Source organism: Phlebotomus papatasi, chromosome 2, assembly GCF_024763615.1.
Source record: "Phlebotomus papatasi isolate M1 chromosome 2, Ppap_2.1, whole genome shotgun sequence".
Taxonomy (NCBI): Eukaryota; Metazoa; Arthropoda; class Insecta; order Diptera; family Psychodidae; genus Phlebotomus; species Phlebotomus papatasi.
In genome coordinates this window covers 28,878,916-28,895,231 of record NC_077223.1, presented here as the reverse complement: position 1 = coordinate 28,895,231, position 16,316 = coordinate 28,878,916, and the positions used below count along the sequence as shown (strand labels likewise).

Here is a 16,316-nt window from a genome sequence, read left to right as displayed (position 1 = left end):
CTGGCTTCCCTTTTGATGAGGGGGGGTTCGGCGAGGGTTCGGGGGTTCATTGTGCCAAGGGCGGAGCAGGACACATTTTATAAAACGTTATTCGTCAGGGGAGTTTCACTATATAACTCTCTTCCTCGTGAGGCTCGTACGGCACCACGGGGAATCCAGAGGCACTTCCAGACTGGGCTTCACCAGTGACATTTTTTTTTTTCATTCTTAATTCTTTGATTTTCTATCTTTTCTTTTGCTCTTTTTTTTCTTATTTTTTTTTTCTTAAAATCCTTTATTTTCTATATTTGCTTGCCACGCATTTGTAAGAGGGTTGTACCCTGTTTGTAGTGGTTTTTAAATAAATTGAATTCAATTGAATTGAATTTTTTGTGTGTTTACGAACATTTACGAACAGATGTTTGTAAAATCACAAAAAAGTGCTCGTCAAATGATCATGTTACGAACAATGTTTGTGAAAAAAGTACAAACTTTTACGAACACGTTTGTGGGTTATACGATTAACGAGCATTTCGTAACTCCCCCATAGGAATTCACAAATATTTTTACAAAATATTTTTTCTGTGTATGTTTAAGTGGAACTGAGCCATATAATAATGTAATTTAGCTTCTCAATCTGTTAGTACAGCTAAATTATATCACGATAAGGCTCAATTTTATTTAAAAATAGGTGAAAAATCCTCATTTCAAAGGTGCCCCACTTTCCCCTTGCTTTTTCACATCTTTATTTTTTACTGACAAAAAATACTGATCGAATATGAGTAGGAAAAGTGTCCATGCTCCGTGCGAACCCAAGCGAACCAAATGAATTCTTCATGATGAACTAGGAAACAGATTCTGTACCCACTTTAGGGACTCTGGGTAGCCAAACAAAAATAAAGTTAATCTGGGAACAACATTTTTTTTTTTTTAAATTGTTTATAACCGATACAAAATCAATGCTGTCGATGATTTCCGAGCTAAGATATTTTTGATCAAATATCGTGAGATTGACTTGTCGCATATGTTGCGGTACCGAAGGAGTTAGGACTTAAAAAAAAATGTTTCCCATTTTTAAAACTTTAAAAGTATTTTAAGGTTTGGCTAAGATGCTTGGACAAATAAATTATCTTAAGATTTGAAAGTTATTCTGCTTTATAATTATCCACGAGGTCTAGAAGAACCCAAATTTTATAGCTCTATATAGCTCCAAACATTTTTTTCCTTTTGGTTACGTATACTAGAGCCTTAGATGTTATGATACTTGTCCGTTTCTAATTATTCACGGATTGAAAGTAGTGAATGTAGAAGTCAGTAACAATTTGCAATTCAAATTTAATGATCTGTACTTCAGTTTTTTTCATGGGCCAAAGTTTCAATTCTAGGTCAGGTTCTTCTCCGAATAAACGTTGAAAGACAGAAACACAATTTCTTAAAGTAATCTATGTCTATGCAATTGATTAAAGCTGCCAAACATAAACTTTGTATTAAGAATTATCCATTACGTAACACGACTCAAGAAAGTTTATTAAGAATTTTTTTCCTTGCTCATCATACTTAATTTATTGTATCTGCAAGATAAGATGCACTAAAGTGTGAAAACCCATTTAATGGTAATTAAACTAGTGCAATTTAAATAATTTTACTGCTCGGACTCCACAGAGAGAGCAGTATTAATAATCCTTCGATTTTGAGTTATAGTTTTTTAGGACTGTTCAAAAACGCGTTCATATACGAAAATACGGTTTAATAATTTCTTATAAGAGTTTTTCAAGGTCAAAGGTTAAAAAGGTTCTAGAAAGCGTATTTGTTATCCAAATGCTATAATGTTTAGGCTCATTGGAAAGGTCTTGGAATTTCTGATAAGACTTAACCGAATCCAATCGGTTATGAACCGGTAAGTAATTTCTGCCGACATAGATGCATTGTCAGATTTCATTTTTCAGAGAAGTCTTTTCCATTTCTTCAAATACTTTCTGTTTTAATATTTTGAGAAGGATTCTGAGGACAATTCTCATCAAATTTTGAAACAGATGCCCTGATCTCTGATCCTTAATTTACTAATTTCTTAGTAAATGATTATAAAGAGAATGTGTTGGTCTTTGATTGAAAATTCCATTCCCTTGGAGATTGACTGTGCATTGGGCTTATATAATAATTTAATTAGCATGCAAAGTCATTATTATGTTGCATTTTATAATCTTCGCGCAGGGTTATTAATTGATGAGTAATTTTCTAGTTAGATTAGCTATCATGGAATCTCTTTACCGCTCGTATAGCGACTTTCTTGTCGCCCCAGACGTCGATTTTTCCTGGCATCGTTGCCAGGTTCTGTCTGCTGTGGCTTCTTCTGGTGCTGCTGATTCTGCCCACTGGCACTGGGTGAGTCTCTTGTCGATGGCACATTTGTCGTTCTACTTTTGATATTCTGAGCTATTTGAGCTAGTATCTGCTGTGGCCTCATGTCACCCTCAGTCACACCCACATCATGATACTGTGACGATTTATATGGACTGCATCCGCGAAAATTGGGCTTTGATTCCTCCACAGTCTTCTCTGGACTTTTCTTATCCGTCACTGTTTAGTTTATGTTTTCATTCAATTTTATTTTTCATTGCCGTTAAATTCATCATATAGCCCCAAGTTGATTTATTGTGTTTAATTTTCACGTGTTTTCATTGCCATGCAAAAAGAAAATTTCACACAGAATTTTTTTTAAACAAAAATACTAGTGAAAACCACAAAAACATAATCAAAAAAAAACATAAATCTATATCATTAATGAAATATTAAGGGCTATTACTCTGTAATTTTCCATCTAACACATATTGCCTAAGAAAGCCATTCTTTTGTATTAATCACTCTGGGTTAGACACTTAAATACATAAAACAGTTATAAAAGGTAATTTCCCCTCGAGTGGCGTTTTCTTTCACCCAACAATCTCTTCTGTGTGTTTTCAATCGGGCATTTTCATCATGAGATCACTGTGTATGATTTGGCGTTAGACATCAGCTGGACCTTGTAATCAATTCCGAAAAAGCGTGAAATGCATTCAGAAAAAAAGAGTCCAAATACACGCATCAGGAGAATTGTGATGGAAAAGGCACAAACAGCCCAGAGAGCTTTGGAATCATGTGTGATCAAAATCATCCAACGGATAAATTTATTAATTTTCAGCAAGAAGAAAAAAAAAAAAACATCCACACAGGTAAAGTCCAAGTGATGTGTCTTCAATTGTGTTTTCAACACTCTCACCTAGCAAATAAATCAAATCACATGCTAATCCTATTAAAGGGAGATAGGCTAGAGAGAAAGTGATATTGCTCCTCTATAAAGATATTTAAATTGTTTCTCTCAAGGGCATTTTATCAATAGAAATCTTCCATACATTATCATATTCAAGGTTAATCGATTGATTTACTTTCAATTATGCATATTAAGTCAGTGAAGCTTGGAAAATTTAGTGTGTCTCTTTTGATGTATAAATTAACATGCAGTTTTGTTTTGTAAATTTCACAAAACATAACATCTTAGGATACAATGAATACATTCGCTCCATTCGTTCAACAAAAAAGCGAATGAACAAAATTCAGAAAAACTGTGAGTTTTTAACAATGATTGATTTTGATTGACGAATATTAGAGCTTTTATAAATACTTTGAACTAATAGCACTTTAAATCCAAAAAAAAACTTGCGTCCCAATGGTACTAGAGGAAAAATGTTTCATTGAGGCATTTTTTTTAGACTTTTTGCAGGAAGAATCATGTTGTGATATTCTAAAGTGATTTTGTTAAAAAAAAAATTAGAGTGATACAGTTTGATACAGTTCCTGAACCCCTGAGATCTGATACTGATACCATATACCTATAGCCAGTCATCAGATCATGCCATCTCCGACAGAATATTGCAGCGAATACCTCGAATTGACAACAGTTTCAATCTCATTGGAAATGTTAAGCTAAGACGGAAAGTCACTAAGCGTTCAATACGTTTTGTTAATAGTAAAATTCTAGAAGAGTCAAGGAACAAGTTTAGGGTAAGAGTACCAAATTTCGGCCTAGTTGCATGCAAGCGCCAAAGTCTTGAGTTTGAAATGTAATATTTTTAATACAAACTGATTTTTTTTGTTACTTATTTTTAAGTAGTGTTACTTGGAGCCTTCCAGATAGTTTATCGTCTTTGTTTTCTCTAAAATCATTCTTAATACATTTTAAAATGAATAGAAATATAGACATAGCTTTGTGTAATATTTCGGCCACCTTGTTTCCCATAGTTCCTTGCCCTTTCGAAATTCCGTCAAAGTCTTTTTCACGTCATCCTGTTCGTCGAAGCGACATTTTTTGTTTCTTTACGTATTGTATAATTGCTAAATTATGCGAAAACTAAAAATTAATAGATATTTGAGGAATAACAGAAGTGGCCGAAATTGTAAGTTGGCCGAAGTTTTGTACAGTTACCTCATATGTTCTTGAGAATAAAAATCATTTAAATTTTATGTCAAATTTTAAGCCCCTGGAAATAATTCCACATTAACTCAATATACCCCTAATGCCTCCGTGATGCATTGTATTTTCAGTTTACACGATAATACAATATTTAGGAAACAGCAAAGATTACTTTATAATGACACGAATACTTACAGTAGACTCTCGCTAATACGGCTCTTTTAAGATCAGGCTACTTTTTAATTCGGTCAGCAGTTAAATTCGAAAAAAGTTTGTTGACATTTTTCAAGTTTGATTATGATTTTATCGAATGAAGCAAATATCCTTAAATTTGCCATATTTTGTCTTAGTTATGATGTGATTTTGCATTATTAAGGGATTTTCATGAAATTTACAATAAATCTGAGTATGTAAACTGAATATGTGTATGCAGATGAACAAAAAATCGTTGCATTTCAAAGAGTTTGACGCCCGAATTTCACTCTAATTCGGGTGACATTTCGGTCCCGAATGCCCAAATTTGAGAGAGTCTACTGTACTTTCTTTACATAACCTCAAATTTTACAATTGAAATTCAACTGTCGTTCAAATTTGAAATGTTCAAGTTTCAGGTAACCTCTATATATTGTATACATTCTGTGAATAAATGACATACAATTAGCAGACTGATCCGAGAAAGTCTAGAAAATGTTGACTAGTTACTTTACGTGTACTTTAAAGATAATTTAGCTTATCAGTTGAGAATACGGAAAAGTGTCTTCGATAAGGGAGAAATGGTATGTTGTATGAGATAATTGGATTCGTTCCAGGCTAAAATTTCTGATTATAATAAGATTATTGTCGAATTTTTATCAATTACTTAGTATTATGTAGTTATTATAGTAATTTTGACCTCAGATAAATATAAATGGATCAGTCTACTGTTAATTTTTAGACGACATTCAAATTAATCTAAGCTCGTCATCAAATGTATACATGAATTAGAGAAGTAATGATCCTATTCCAATGAAAAAAAGAAATAAGAATCTTTCTGTTCAAAATTTTTATTTTAGAACATGTCTTCTCTAACGTGATTCTACGTAATCGACTTTTCTTTTTGTTAGCTACTTTTGTACAAATATTTTTTGCAGACCTCGTTGCGTTCCAAAACCATCAGAGAGTTAGGACAAGAACCAACAAAAAGAAAAGTCGATAACGCAGAAGCACATAAGAACAGACATGTACTAAAAAAAATGTTCAGAAAATTTTCTCTTTTTATTTTTCATTGGCATAGTACTATAATTCCATTTTATAAATTTTAATGTTATATAATAACTCTGGCACACCTTTTAGATCAAGAAAATTTCGTAAAATTAAAATTCACATCTTTTTCTCTTTCAACGTATTGTATATGTCCATGTCATTCTTTTCCAATCAAAATTCTATTGAACTAAATTAAATTTGGTGTGATGTTCAAAAGAAGAGGAAGAGTGCGAAGGAGTAAGATAGACTTACGCGAACAATTTTAGGAAGAAAGGATGTGAATTTCGATTTCATAAAATTTTCTTGACCTAAAAGGTGTGCCAGCGCCATAAAGTTTGAAATCCAATTATAAGTGAGTGATTCTGAAATATTTTCCATTAAACAAATGACTTGTTTTTGAGAAATATCTCCATCATAATTCTCATTCCTTATGGCGCTGGCACACCTTTTCAATTGAGTGAAATTCAATCGATTGTAATTGAACATCTTACTCTTTCAAATTGAAATCAGATGTAGCCGTCCCTTTCTTTCAAATGAAAATTGAAATTGAAAAAGAATTTGAAATTCCAATTTTAATTTGACAGAAAAGGACAGCTACATCTGATTTCAATTTAAAAGAGTAAGAGGTAAAATTTCAATCGATTGAATTTCACAATTGAAAAGATGTGCCAGCGCCATTAAAAAAAAACTTTAATGTTTAATTTAAACAACTGTAATTTCTTGCAAAGTATCTTTTAGCACTATCTCCCTTTAAACTTATCATTCATATGGAACTAGGATATCTTTCTGCCTACTAACTACTATAAAGCAGCAATCATCAATAACAACACTCAAATAGAAGGACACACAAAACACCCTCGTGGTGGAACGCGTAATAACCTGAATGGTATCGTTTCTCATTGTGCGTGACACGCCTTTGAGTACGTCTCGTGCGATTTTGATGATGATGCCCAGATGAGCCACCACCTGATGATTTTTGCTGTCCATGGGACGACGACGATGAATGATGATGATGGTGGTGGCTGGATTGGATAGAGTGTACCTCATCTACATAGCTGTAACCGTCCATTGAGACAATAGGTCCCATTGAGCTGCCACCACATGGAATTGGGGGTGGTGGCTTTTGTTGCAGATTGTAATACCCATCACCTTTTTTTTGCATTATGAATCCGACATTGTATGTGATTCACATTAGATACATTGGCAGCAATTTTGAGGAAGAGACAAAGATATTTTTGGGATCATTTTACTACCACCACAATTATCAATCACATATGTTAATGTCAATTTAAATGAGAGATGTTGAGAGGTATATTTCTCTTCATTTTATCAAAATTACCATAGATACTTTAAAAAAATACAACTTTTCTAAATAATTATCTTATACTCATCATCATTTCTCCCATAAATCCATTTAGCTTTAAACCATCTAATGACTATTGATTAAATTGTTAATAGACGAAGAAAGGTAAGTTCTGGGAATTCTTCCGAAGAAAATAAAACGCATAATTCACTCATTTTTTTCTCCTCTTATACTAATTGATTTTTTTTTATTTCCACTGTAAAACCAAATGTAACTGTTGAACAATTTTTTTATAGCATTGCAGAATATTGAAATAACAGAGAGAATTACAAACATTATATTTTGTGTAGAATTGCAAGCTAAGCCACGTCCCTTTAGTTAAAAATTTAGCACCAGAATGTGCTTACAAATTGTGGCTAATTGCTATGAATTTTCAAGTTTTTTTTAGTTTTTATTTACATTTTTGTATTGGCTCAAGTAATTATTTGAATAAATATTGTACAATGATTCCAGGACATAAAAGTAAACTTTTCAACCAATTTTATGCATAAGGCGGTACATCTTCTTTAAATTGAAAGATGAGAATTTTAGCATAATTTTTATAGTTCTCTTGTTTTATGTTTCTTACATTAAGAATTCAGACTTCAAGGGAAAAATTAGTGATAAGCTTAGATCAGCTTATTTTAGGTGAGATTCTTAATGTAAACAAATCGGATTGTAGGCGATGATACATACATGACATATTACGAGATCTTACTAAAACGCCCTTATTGATCAAATTTTGAGAATATTAGAACTGGAACGAAAACCATTTTCAGAAAAAAAAAATTGACTTCTTTTAGCTCGCGAAAGGGGGGGGGGGGGTCGAGGGGCCATGAGTTTTTTTTTTATCGAAAGCTCTAAAACCCAGTTATAATATCGTCGGTTACGTCTACCTCTATACAAAAATTTGAGCCCGATCGATGCGGTAGGGGTCGAGCCATTGAGAAAATAAAATTTTGGGGTTTCAAAATGGCGTAAGGGAGGGTGGAAATGGGGGGGGGGTCAATGTATCAAGATGTAAATTTCATCCGATAGGGTAAAATAAGATTTTGCCAGGAGTCAGTTCTCCCTTTCTGATTACCGATGCATCCAAGCCACAATTGAGCCCCTAATGCTTCCCCACTCCTATTCTACACCGAGAAAAATTTGGATGGTATTTTCTACAAATCGTGTCTTTAAATTCTACTGCCTCAAAAGATAGTAGAAAATACCATCCTCCATAGAAACTTTCCTTTAGAATCTACCATCTTGACATTTTAAAATTTACTATCCTATGGATAGTAAATTCTAACAGCCGGATGGTAAAATCTACTATCCTCATTTAGATTTTACCTTGACCTCTCTTAGATTCTAATATCCGGGAAGTAAATTTTACTGGCCGCATATTAGATGTTAAAATTTAACTGGAAGACAGTAAATTTTAACGGAGGATAGAAATTTGGATTGAAAAATTACTATCCAAGCCAGTAAAATTTGCCATCCTGCTGTTAGAATGTCATTTTGGAATATCGTGGGTGCCGATGCAACGGTTCCCGATATGCTTTGAATACATTATAGCAATTCGTGGCGCAGCTGGAAGATGCTGGACTGTCATCACAAAGGTCGCGTGTTCAAATCTCAGCACAGTCGTCAATTTTCACGCTTCAAAATGGCTTGAAATACAGAGAATGTCATCCAAGAAGGGCCCCCAAGCCCTCAAATAATGGCCAAAAATCAATGAAAATAAGGAAAAATGATTTTTTCCGACATTTTTCATTCTAATATCCGGCTAGTAAAATTTACTATCCTGCCAGTAAAATTTACCATCCGGCTAGTAAAATCTAATATCCGGGGATATTAGAATTTACCATCCGGCTATTAGAATTTACCATCCGGCTATTAGAATTTACTATCCATGCAATAGATTCTACAATTTTTGACAGTCCAATTTAATATCGCGTTTGCTGGGTGACTTTTCTACTATCCGGCCATTAGAATTTTGTATGGAGGATGGTAAATTTTACCATTCACATTTTTCTCGGTGTATCTTATCCCCCGATACGGGTAGCCGCTCCATATCACAGCTCGCAGTCTGGGCAACCAGTGCCGCTACTGAATTACAGCAGCCCACCTCGTTGTGTGTTTGGGATCAGTGACAGTGAATATTTGTATCGACTAAAGTGCCACTTATATGCCAAAACTCGTTCTCGTACCAGCCTCTATTGTTTAAGCGGTTCACTTTTTTGCCAATATGCACCATTGACATTACTACACTGTTAAAAAGAAAATGGTCAAATTTATCATTTTCGAAAGAATGTATCATATTAAACCTTTGAAAGGATCACTAGTGTCTCTTGAAATTTTATATGCAAATTTATCACGTTAGATTATGTTTTATCACGAACTTATTACTGATACCATATTTCTTTCCTCTGGGCGAACACCAAAGATGACTTTATCATTGATTTTGTTCGTTTATTCCGGAGGTAAATAAGTGTCAAAACAGGAACACTTTCAAAGGATCCTCGGTGATCCTTTCATTTTTACCAGTTGGATCAATTTGACCCTTTTATTTTTACCAGTGTAGTCATTCATACACTGGACGAATTCCTCACAGTCATAGAGCCACTACTCTAAACACTGACCCACTGAGGCTCTACCCGTTAGGGTAGAGTCAGTTTTGACAACTCTTAGAGCCCAAACAGACTCAGGCTAATCCTCGAGAATATTTAGCCTGTAAAATTCGATGGTAAAGGATTAGTTAAAGAAAATTTACGTAAAGGACCTCTAATCGATGATCGTACGACCTCAGTGTTTGGCAGTTTAGGATAAATATTGACTATACCAAAATTTACAGACTAAATATATTCTCGAGGATAAGCCTGAGTCTACTTGGGCCTTTAGGCTTTAATGGCCCCGTATGGTATGAAATTTTTGTCAGATTAAAATGAATTGTTGTATAAAGATACTTTGAAACAATATCTATCTATTATATCTAAGATTTGTCTCGCGAATTTTCGTGAATCTCATTGAAAAATATGCATTTTCCCCAATTATGCTGTTTTAGTACTTTTCGCCATTAGATTTACAATGAATTTTCAATAATTAAGAGACGTAACAACCTATTAACATAGAATAGAACATATTGTGAGTGTTGAAGTACAACTTATTCTTAAATTCCTTGTTTTATCTTGGGTGGCCAAAAAGTGCATATAAGGCGAAAAAGGCTGACTCTACCCTATATGGCCTTTACCGAAAACCGTAAATCGATATCTTACTTAGTTTGGAAGTTATTAAGCTCCATAGGAAGGCTCGGCGAACGGCGGGATGGCTGGGAAATTTTTTTAACCACCCGTATATTCGTGATAAAGAAGTGGCGAAACACGTTTTGGCTAAGTTTGAGCCTGATCGGAGGACATGAGATTTTGTTAGGATTATAATAGTTGAGATATGTATAGGATACGCATAGCTATTCATTATATTATGTAAAATCCTCCCTTATACTCCGTTGCAGTAAAAACTAAAGCTTCGCTGGAAATTCATCCAAAAGAATGACCCAAAACTAAACTTTAGACTTTTACAAAATGACTTTATGCAGTAATACCTAAAAATGTTTCTCAAATGAATTATACTAAAGTGATAAACAAACATTTAAATTTATACTTCGGGGGAAAAATTTATTAATAATAAATAACTAATTAGAATTTTCCGGCAAGAGTGGGACCAGGTGCGTTACAGACACCAAAGTGGCAGGAATGCCACGAGGGAAAATTTTATGTGCAAAATGAGAATGAATCAAACTTATGTCTAGTTTAGATCCTTAGGGGTATTACTTATCACAGCACAAATTCCAGATATTTAAAAGTTGTCCCAAAAAATCGATATTTCTAAAGCTATGTATGCATTAAACAGCACCACCGTTTCCGATTATTTCTGAAACCTAAGATTTATCAAAGAGCTTTCCTGAAATAAGTCCTTTTTCTAAGAAATAGTTTGCATTTTCTTATAGAAGCAACCTAAAATAGTTAATACAATTCAGAACGTTTACAGTGTCTTTGCGCAATGTTGTTCAAATCGAGATGTGTTTATAAATCTCCCAATGAATGATTTGACTTATTTTTTTCCCAACATCTCCGCGTAATGGTACAATTTGTGGTCAATTTGTGATACATTTCGAAACATATATCTTTCCACGAATATTACTCGTTCAAAACACTCGAGAAAAAAAAACAGCAAGACTCATAATCATCTTGAATGTGATTTATTTGATGATTTGCAATTGAGCGGAAAGATGCTGATTGTTTCAATCATCGCGACAGTGGGAATACCGCAGATAAAAAGAGGTGTCTAGAGAGAGCAAAAACATAACCATCTCTCTACAGGTAATTTAAGTTATAGCAAGGGCGAGCGAAAGAGGAATACCCAGGCCCATTATAGATCATCTTTTCTTGAAGAAAACTTCTTTTTTCCACTGCCAGAAGTCTTCTCTTCTCTCTCTCAAAAGCACCATCATCATCATTTCGTGGCTAGTTTGCTGTGTAGCGAGCCGATGGGCTCTAGCGGTTATATTAATTGCACTTTGCCTAGTATATTCCACAAACCCAGGCCACCAGCAGAAAATTCCACACGCGCGTGAACCACATTGGGTGATGGAAAAAAATAATATTTCTTCTGCATGTCCAAATGGACAAACAACACCACTGATCTTATGTTAATTTACCCTCCTCTCTCTCTCAATTGCACTCACTAAACTTTAGTATTGCTCAGTTTTAGCAGTGACTCTTTCATAATCACAGCTACTGTGATACTGCGGTTTGTTTACCATTTCCGAACGAGTTTATTTTAGCGGGGTATTATGTCTTTTTGACATCTCTGATTATACGAAAATGATCAACCGCCAAAACCAGTTCAACAGGCCGGCATACCGACTAGTCGGCCGTAATAATCTGTAACTGTATCTTGTTCAAAACAATGTCTTTTTCTAGTTATTTGGAAATCGGCTCTATCTATTTCTGTCTTTTCCTGATATGTTTCGTGCATAGATACATATGATTCGAAAAATCTGCCATTTTGAATTGTACAAGTTCGAAAAAAATCACTCCTTTATCAGTCTTAAAATCATCTAATTTCTTCCAATTAAGTTAAATATATTTTTAATTTAAGAGGCCTGAAGATGTCTAGTATGAGTGCTTGGATCACAATCAGTAATGAATAGGTTAAATACCTGTAACTGTATTTCAAAACGGAAAGTTTGTTATCCACCCACCCGTAATTACGGAGTTTCAAATCATATTTTGGCAAAGTTTGGACTAGATCGATTGACATGAGATTCTGTTAAGAAGATTTAAGATTTATCTATGGGTCGGCTTATACCTTTATCGGTTCCGCTGCATCCAGGCCACTTATTTGGGCCCATTATGCACTCCCCATTACGCCATTCTATCTTAACCCTCAAGGCGGTCCTCCAGCTCCATATCTCGGCTTTTGTATGCCTGAAGTACACACACAGTGCCGTTTCTACATTGCGGCAGACCAGCCTTGGTTGGATCAGTTGCAGTGAATGTGTATTTGTATCGACAATTCGATACGGCTGCTGAAAAATCTGCAGCTGCCGAGTTTTGAACCCGAAACCTCAGTCATAGAGCCACTACTCTACCAACTGATCCACTGAGGCTCTTCTGTTAAGAATCTCACCTAACACAGTTTCGGTTTTGTTATTTGCCACAAGATGACGATTTTTCGCTTTAAGCCTATAATTTTTGTGAGAAAAGTTTATGTAATTATAATTAGGGTAAGTGTGCCAAATTTCGGCATAGTTGCATGCAAGCGCCAAAGTCTCAAGTTTGAAATGTAATATTTTTAATACAAATTGATTTTTTTATTCCTTCTTCTTAAGGAGTGTTGCTTGGAACCTTGTAGACAGTTTACCGTCTTTATTTGCTCTAAAATCATTCTTAATACATTTTAAAATGAATAAAACTGTAGACATAGCTTTGGTGGCCTATTTCGGTCATCTTTATTCTCATAGATCCTTGCTTTTCGGGAATTCCCTTAATGCCTTTTTCACGTCATCTCGTGTGTCAAAGCTCCATTTTTTGCTTTTTTGCATTGTATAATCTCTAGAGTATGTAAAAACTAAAAATTCATGGAAATTTGAGGAACACAAAAGGTGGCCGGAATTGCAAGCTGGCCGGAATTTGGCACACTTACCCTAACAGTTTTTAATCTCGCATTTTGGGATTCTGGAAGATAATCTTTCAAAGATCTGGCCCAGTTTATCTAAGGGTGTCTTGTGAAAAATATCCCATTCCATTAGTTTTTGCTGTGGCTTATCTGATCCCATGATAGGGAAGAAGCGTTCTGACATCTAAACTAGTCGATTTGGCCCCCGGAAAGGAAATAAGGAGAGCACTCTGTGATTTAGGGATGCTCCAAAGTTACGAGGAATGTAAAAGAAAGAAGCAGCTGAGGGCTCCACTGAACATACAGAGTCGTATCAAATGTCTTCAGGTAATACTGAAAAACGGAATTTGAAGACAGCTGTCCTGTTGAAGATTTAAAGGGTATTTTCTTGATTTTAAACGGGTAGTAAAATGGTCAATCTGGTCTTAACACCGGTGGTTTGAGGAATTCCCGGGAACTCAATGGGTCAAGTGGTAGAGTATTCGCTCTGTGATGCAAGTGTTCCGGGTTCGAGTCCCTTTTAGGTCACTAGAAATTGTTCTGATATTAAAGGTAGGTGTTCGAACTTCGAACTGCACTCAGTCAGTGACCACAGGGCATGGCACTGACAACCTAATCCTTGCAAAACAAAAGATAGACATCTTGAAAATCTCGGTTGCAAGAAGGCCTTGTTTCCCAATTTAACGTTGTACCACCATTATTTAAAAAAATCTATAAGAGGTGTTTCTTGGGATTATGAGTTCAAGTAGTGTTCTCTTCCGTTCTAAACCAATTGGAAGTATCTTCCCTTCCTATTTTAACCTGTATGCGATATTTTGTATAGGGTTTTAAGTGAACTGGTTTTGAACCGTCTTTTTATCACTTTCAATTTGATTAATTTAAAAACTATTGTACATGAAATTTATTTATATTATTCTAGTTTCTATCATAATTTGAGTCACAAACCGGATTTTCAATGAAAGAATCATAGCTCCTATAAAGCAAAGCGAACTTATTATTAGCCTTTCCATCATCACTTTATTCCTCTGCAATTTCTTCTCTTGGAGTAAAATGAACAATCGAGATGAAATTGATGAGGGTGCAATTCACTTTGCACGCATTTTCATGAAAAAAAATAAACATTTATTCTTCAGCTGAGCAGAACTCTAAAAAAAACTAACGATATCCCATAAGGAAAGATGCATCAACTCTTTCCCTTCCCATCTATATTTCTATACCCAGTCTGATTAATTAGAGTCTTAATTGATTCTTCGAGAGAAATTAAATGAAGAAAAATATGGAGATTACAGTGGAAATTCCGACAAGAGATATTTATCATAATATAGAGTATTAATCAAATCTACGGATATGCTTAATTGTAATGTTTAGAGATTTATCACGAATTTATCTTTTAGATTTATCTTGATATGGGTGTCTTTTACCACAAATGTCCTCCAAGTTTGTACATGCACGCAAGTCATCTCTTTTCCAACCTCCACTGACACTATAAAAAAAACTTGCACAATAATTATGCAATTCATCTTCAATATATTCTTGCATTTTCAAGTATTCTCACCTTTTATGGTGTCGGTCTTGAAATCATTTGTATACAAAAGAAGTGTCTTTTGGAATTTCATATAATACGCAAAATTATTTGTATCTATTATTGCAAGCAACCTTGGCCACATGAAGAAGAAAAAGAAAACAGGGTTTCATTTGGCATACAAATCAATCAATGATCTTTAGCTTAAAGATTTTCACTATAGATACAATCTTTACTTATTAGAGCCACCTTCTTGGTCTACTTACGAACGAAAATGTACCGTACTAATGTGAAAATCCTTGTTTACAATTGAGGAAATCATCTTAATCAGTTAATATTAATTATTGAATAATATCACGGTGACATCGTCTTGAATAATTTTCATATTACCACGGATGATGTAAAGTAACCATTTAGTTGTGGTTCAGCAAATTACCTGATGCGATTGCAATGCGGGGCTCAATAGCACCATTAAAGAAACTGGTTGAGATATACTCTCGAAATCATTTTCAATCTCTCAACATCTCTCATCGTCATGATCGTCATACTGCCACCAATTAAAAACCATACCACAAATATTTCCCCACCAATCTCTGGAAATCATATATAATTTTTTCCCAGAAAACTAAATCTAAATAATTCACCACTATTCTTAAAAATTGAAACATTAAAAATTGTCTTCAACACTCTTACCTGGTTGTGCATTTTTTGCCAAATACGGCTGTAGGAGTCTTGTTCTCTTCTTCTCATATCCTTTCTGTGTAATATCACCTGCAAAACAAAAGAAATAAAGCACAAGTTTAGAACAAATTAGCACAGATGAGAAATAATAAAATAAAAATAAATTAAACAGGTCATTAACACTGGAGATCTATCTCAGATGCGCAAAGGGGCATCCATGTAATGAGGAAAAAGGCCTCAATTAATCATACAAATATGAAACCGATGCTCAAATAACTGTTGAACATATCTCAGGAAAAAGAAATAACAACACTCTTGAAATCTCCACTGATTCCGTTTCTTTTTTTTTTCTTCTTTTTCACCTCTCCATTTCTCATCCATCCACTTTAATATAGCTCTCCTGACAAAATGTTATGCTTTTTGAATTACTCAATCTCCAAATAATTTATTCTACTGGAAGACTTCTTAAAGATACCGAGACTTTTGCTTCATTATACTTTGTATCTGCTAAAAAAAAATATAATCCTAATCCACCTACATATATGAATTTCAATGACTCTTCACAATCAAAAGACACAATCGTATTTGCGAGGTAAATATTTCAAATATTTCGCTTTTCTTAAGGGGATTGTCATCCATAAGAATTTCTTTACATTCTATTCAAATTATTTCAATTATTTTTCTCAATTAATGTTTGGTTGCTGCTACCGCCGTCTTACTGCGACAGTTTCGTTAAAACGGCAGAAAGCATGATTGGTACAGTGACAAAAATTAACATTGCATCCGAATCTTTACAAATCGTTGAAATCGTATGAATCGTACAAATCGACGTCTGTATCGCAGCGTCAAATGCAAACACAAAACAAATGCAGATACAACAGTCGATACAATCGACGAAATATTGCGGTACTAGCTGATATCCTACTTCGTTTTTTCTA

At 34.4% G+C, this 16,316-nt stretch overlaps 1 protein-coding gene across 19 annotated transcripts in view; it reads right to left on the bottom strand.

The window, feature by feature from the left end:
* Window positions 1-16,316, bottom strand: part of LOC129803334 (disco-interacting protein 2) — a 146,091-nt gene that overhangs the window by 34,336 nt on the left and 95,439 nt on the right. For 6 of the 19 annotated variants that reach the window (XM_055849805.1, XM_055849794.1, XM_055849796.1 and 3 more), the window contains 3 exons: window positions 15,391-15,468; window positions 6,548-6,817; window positions 2,248-2,556 (listed from right to left, as the gene is read on the bottom strand). In XM_055849805.1, coding sequence (XP_055705780.1) covers window positions 2,248-2,556; window positions 6,548-6,817; window positions 15,391-15,468 — 657 coding nt within the window. The remainder of the gene's footprint in view (window positions 1-2,247; window positions 2,557-6,547; window positions 6,818-15,390; window positions 15,469-16,316) is intronic. The other 13 variants (XM_055849812.1, XM_055849811.1, XM_055849807.1 and 10 more) reach the window with 3 other exon arrangements.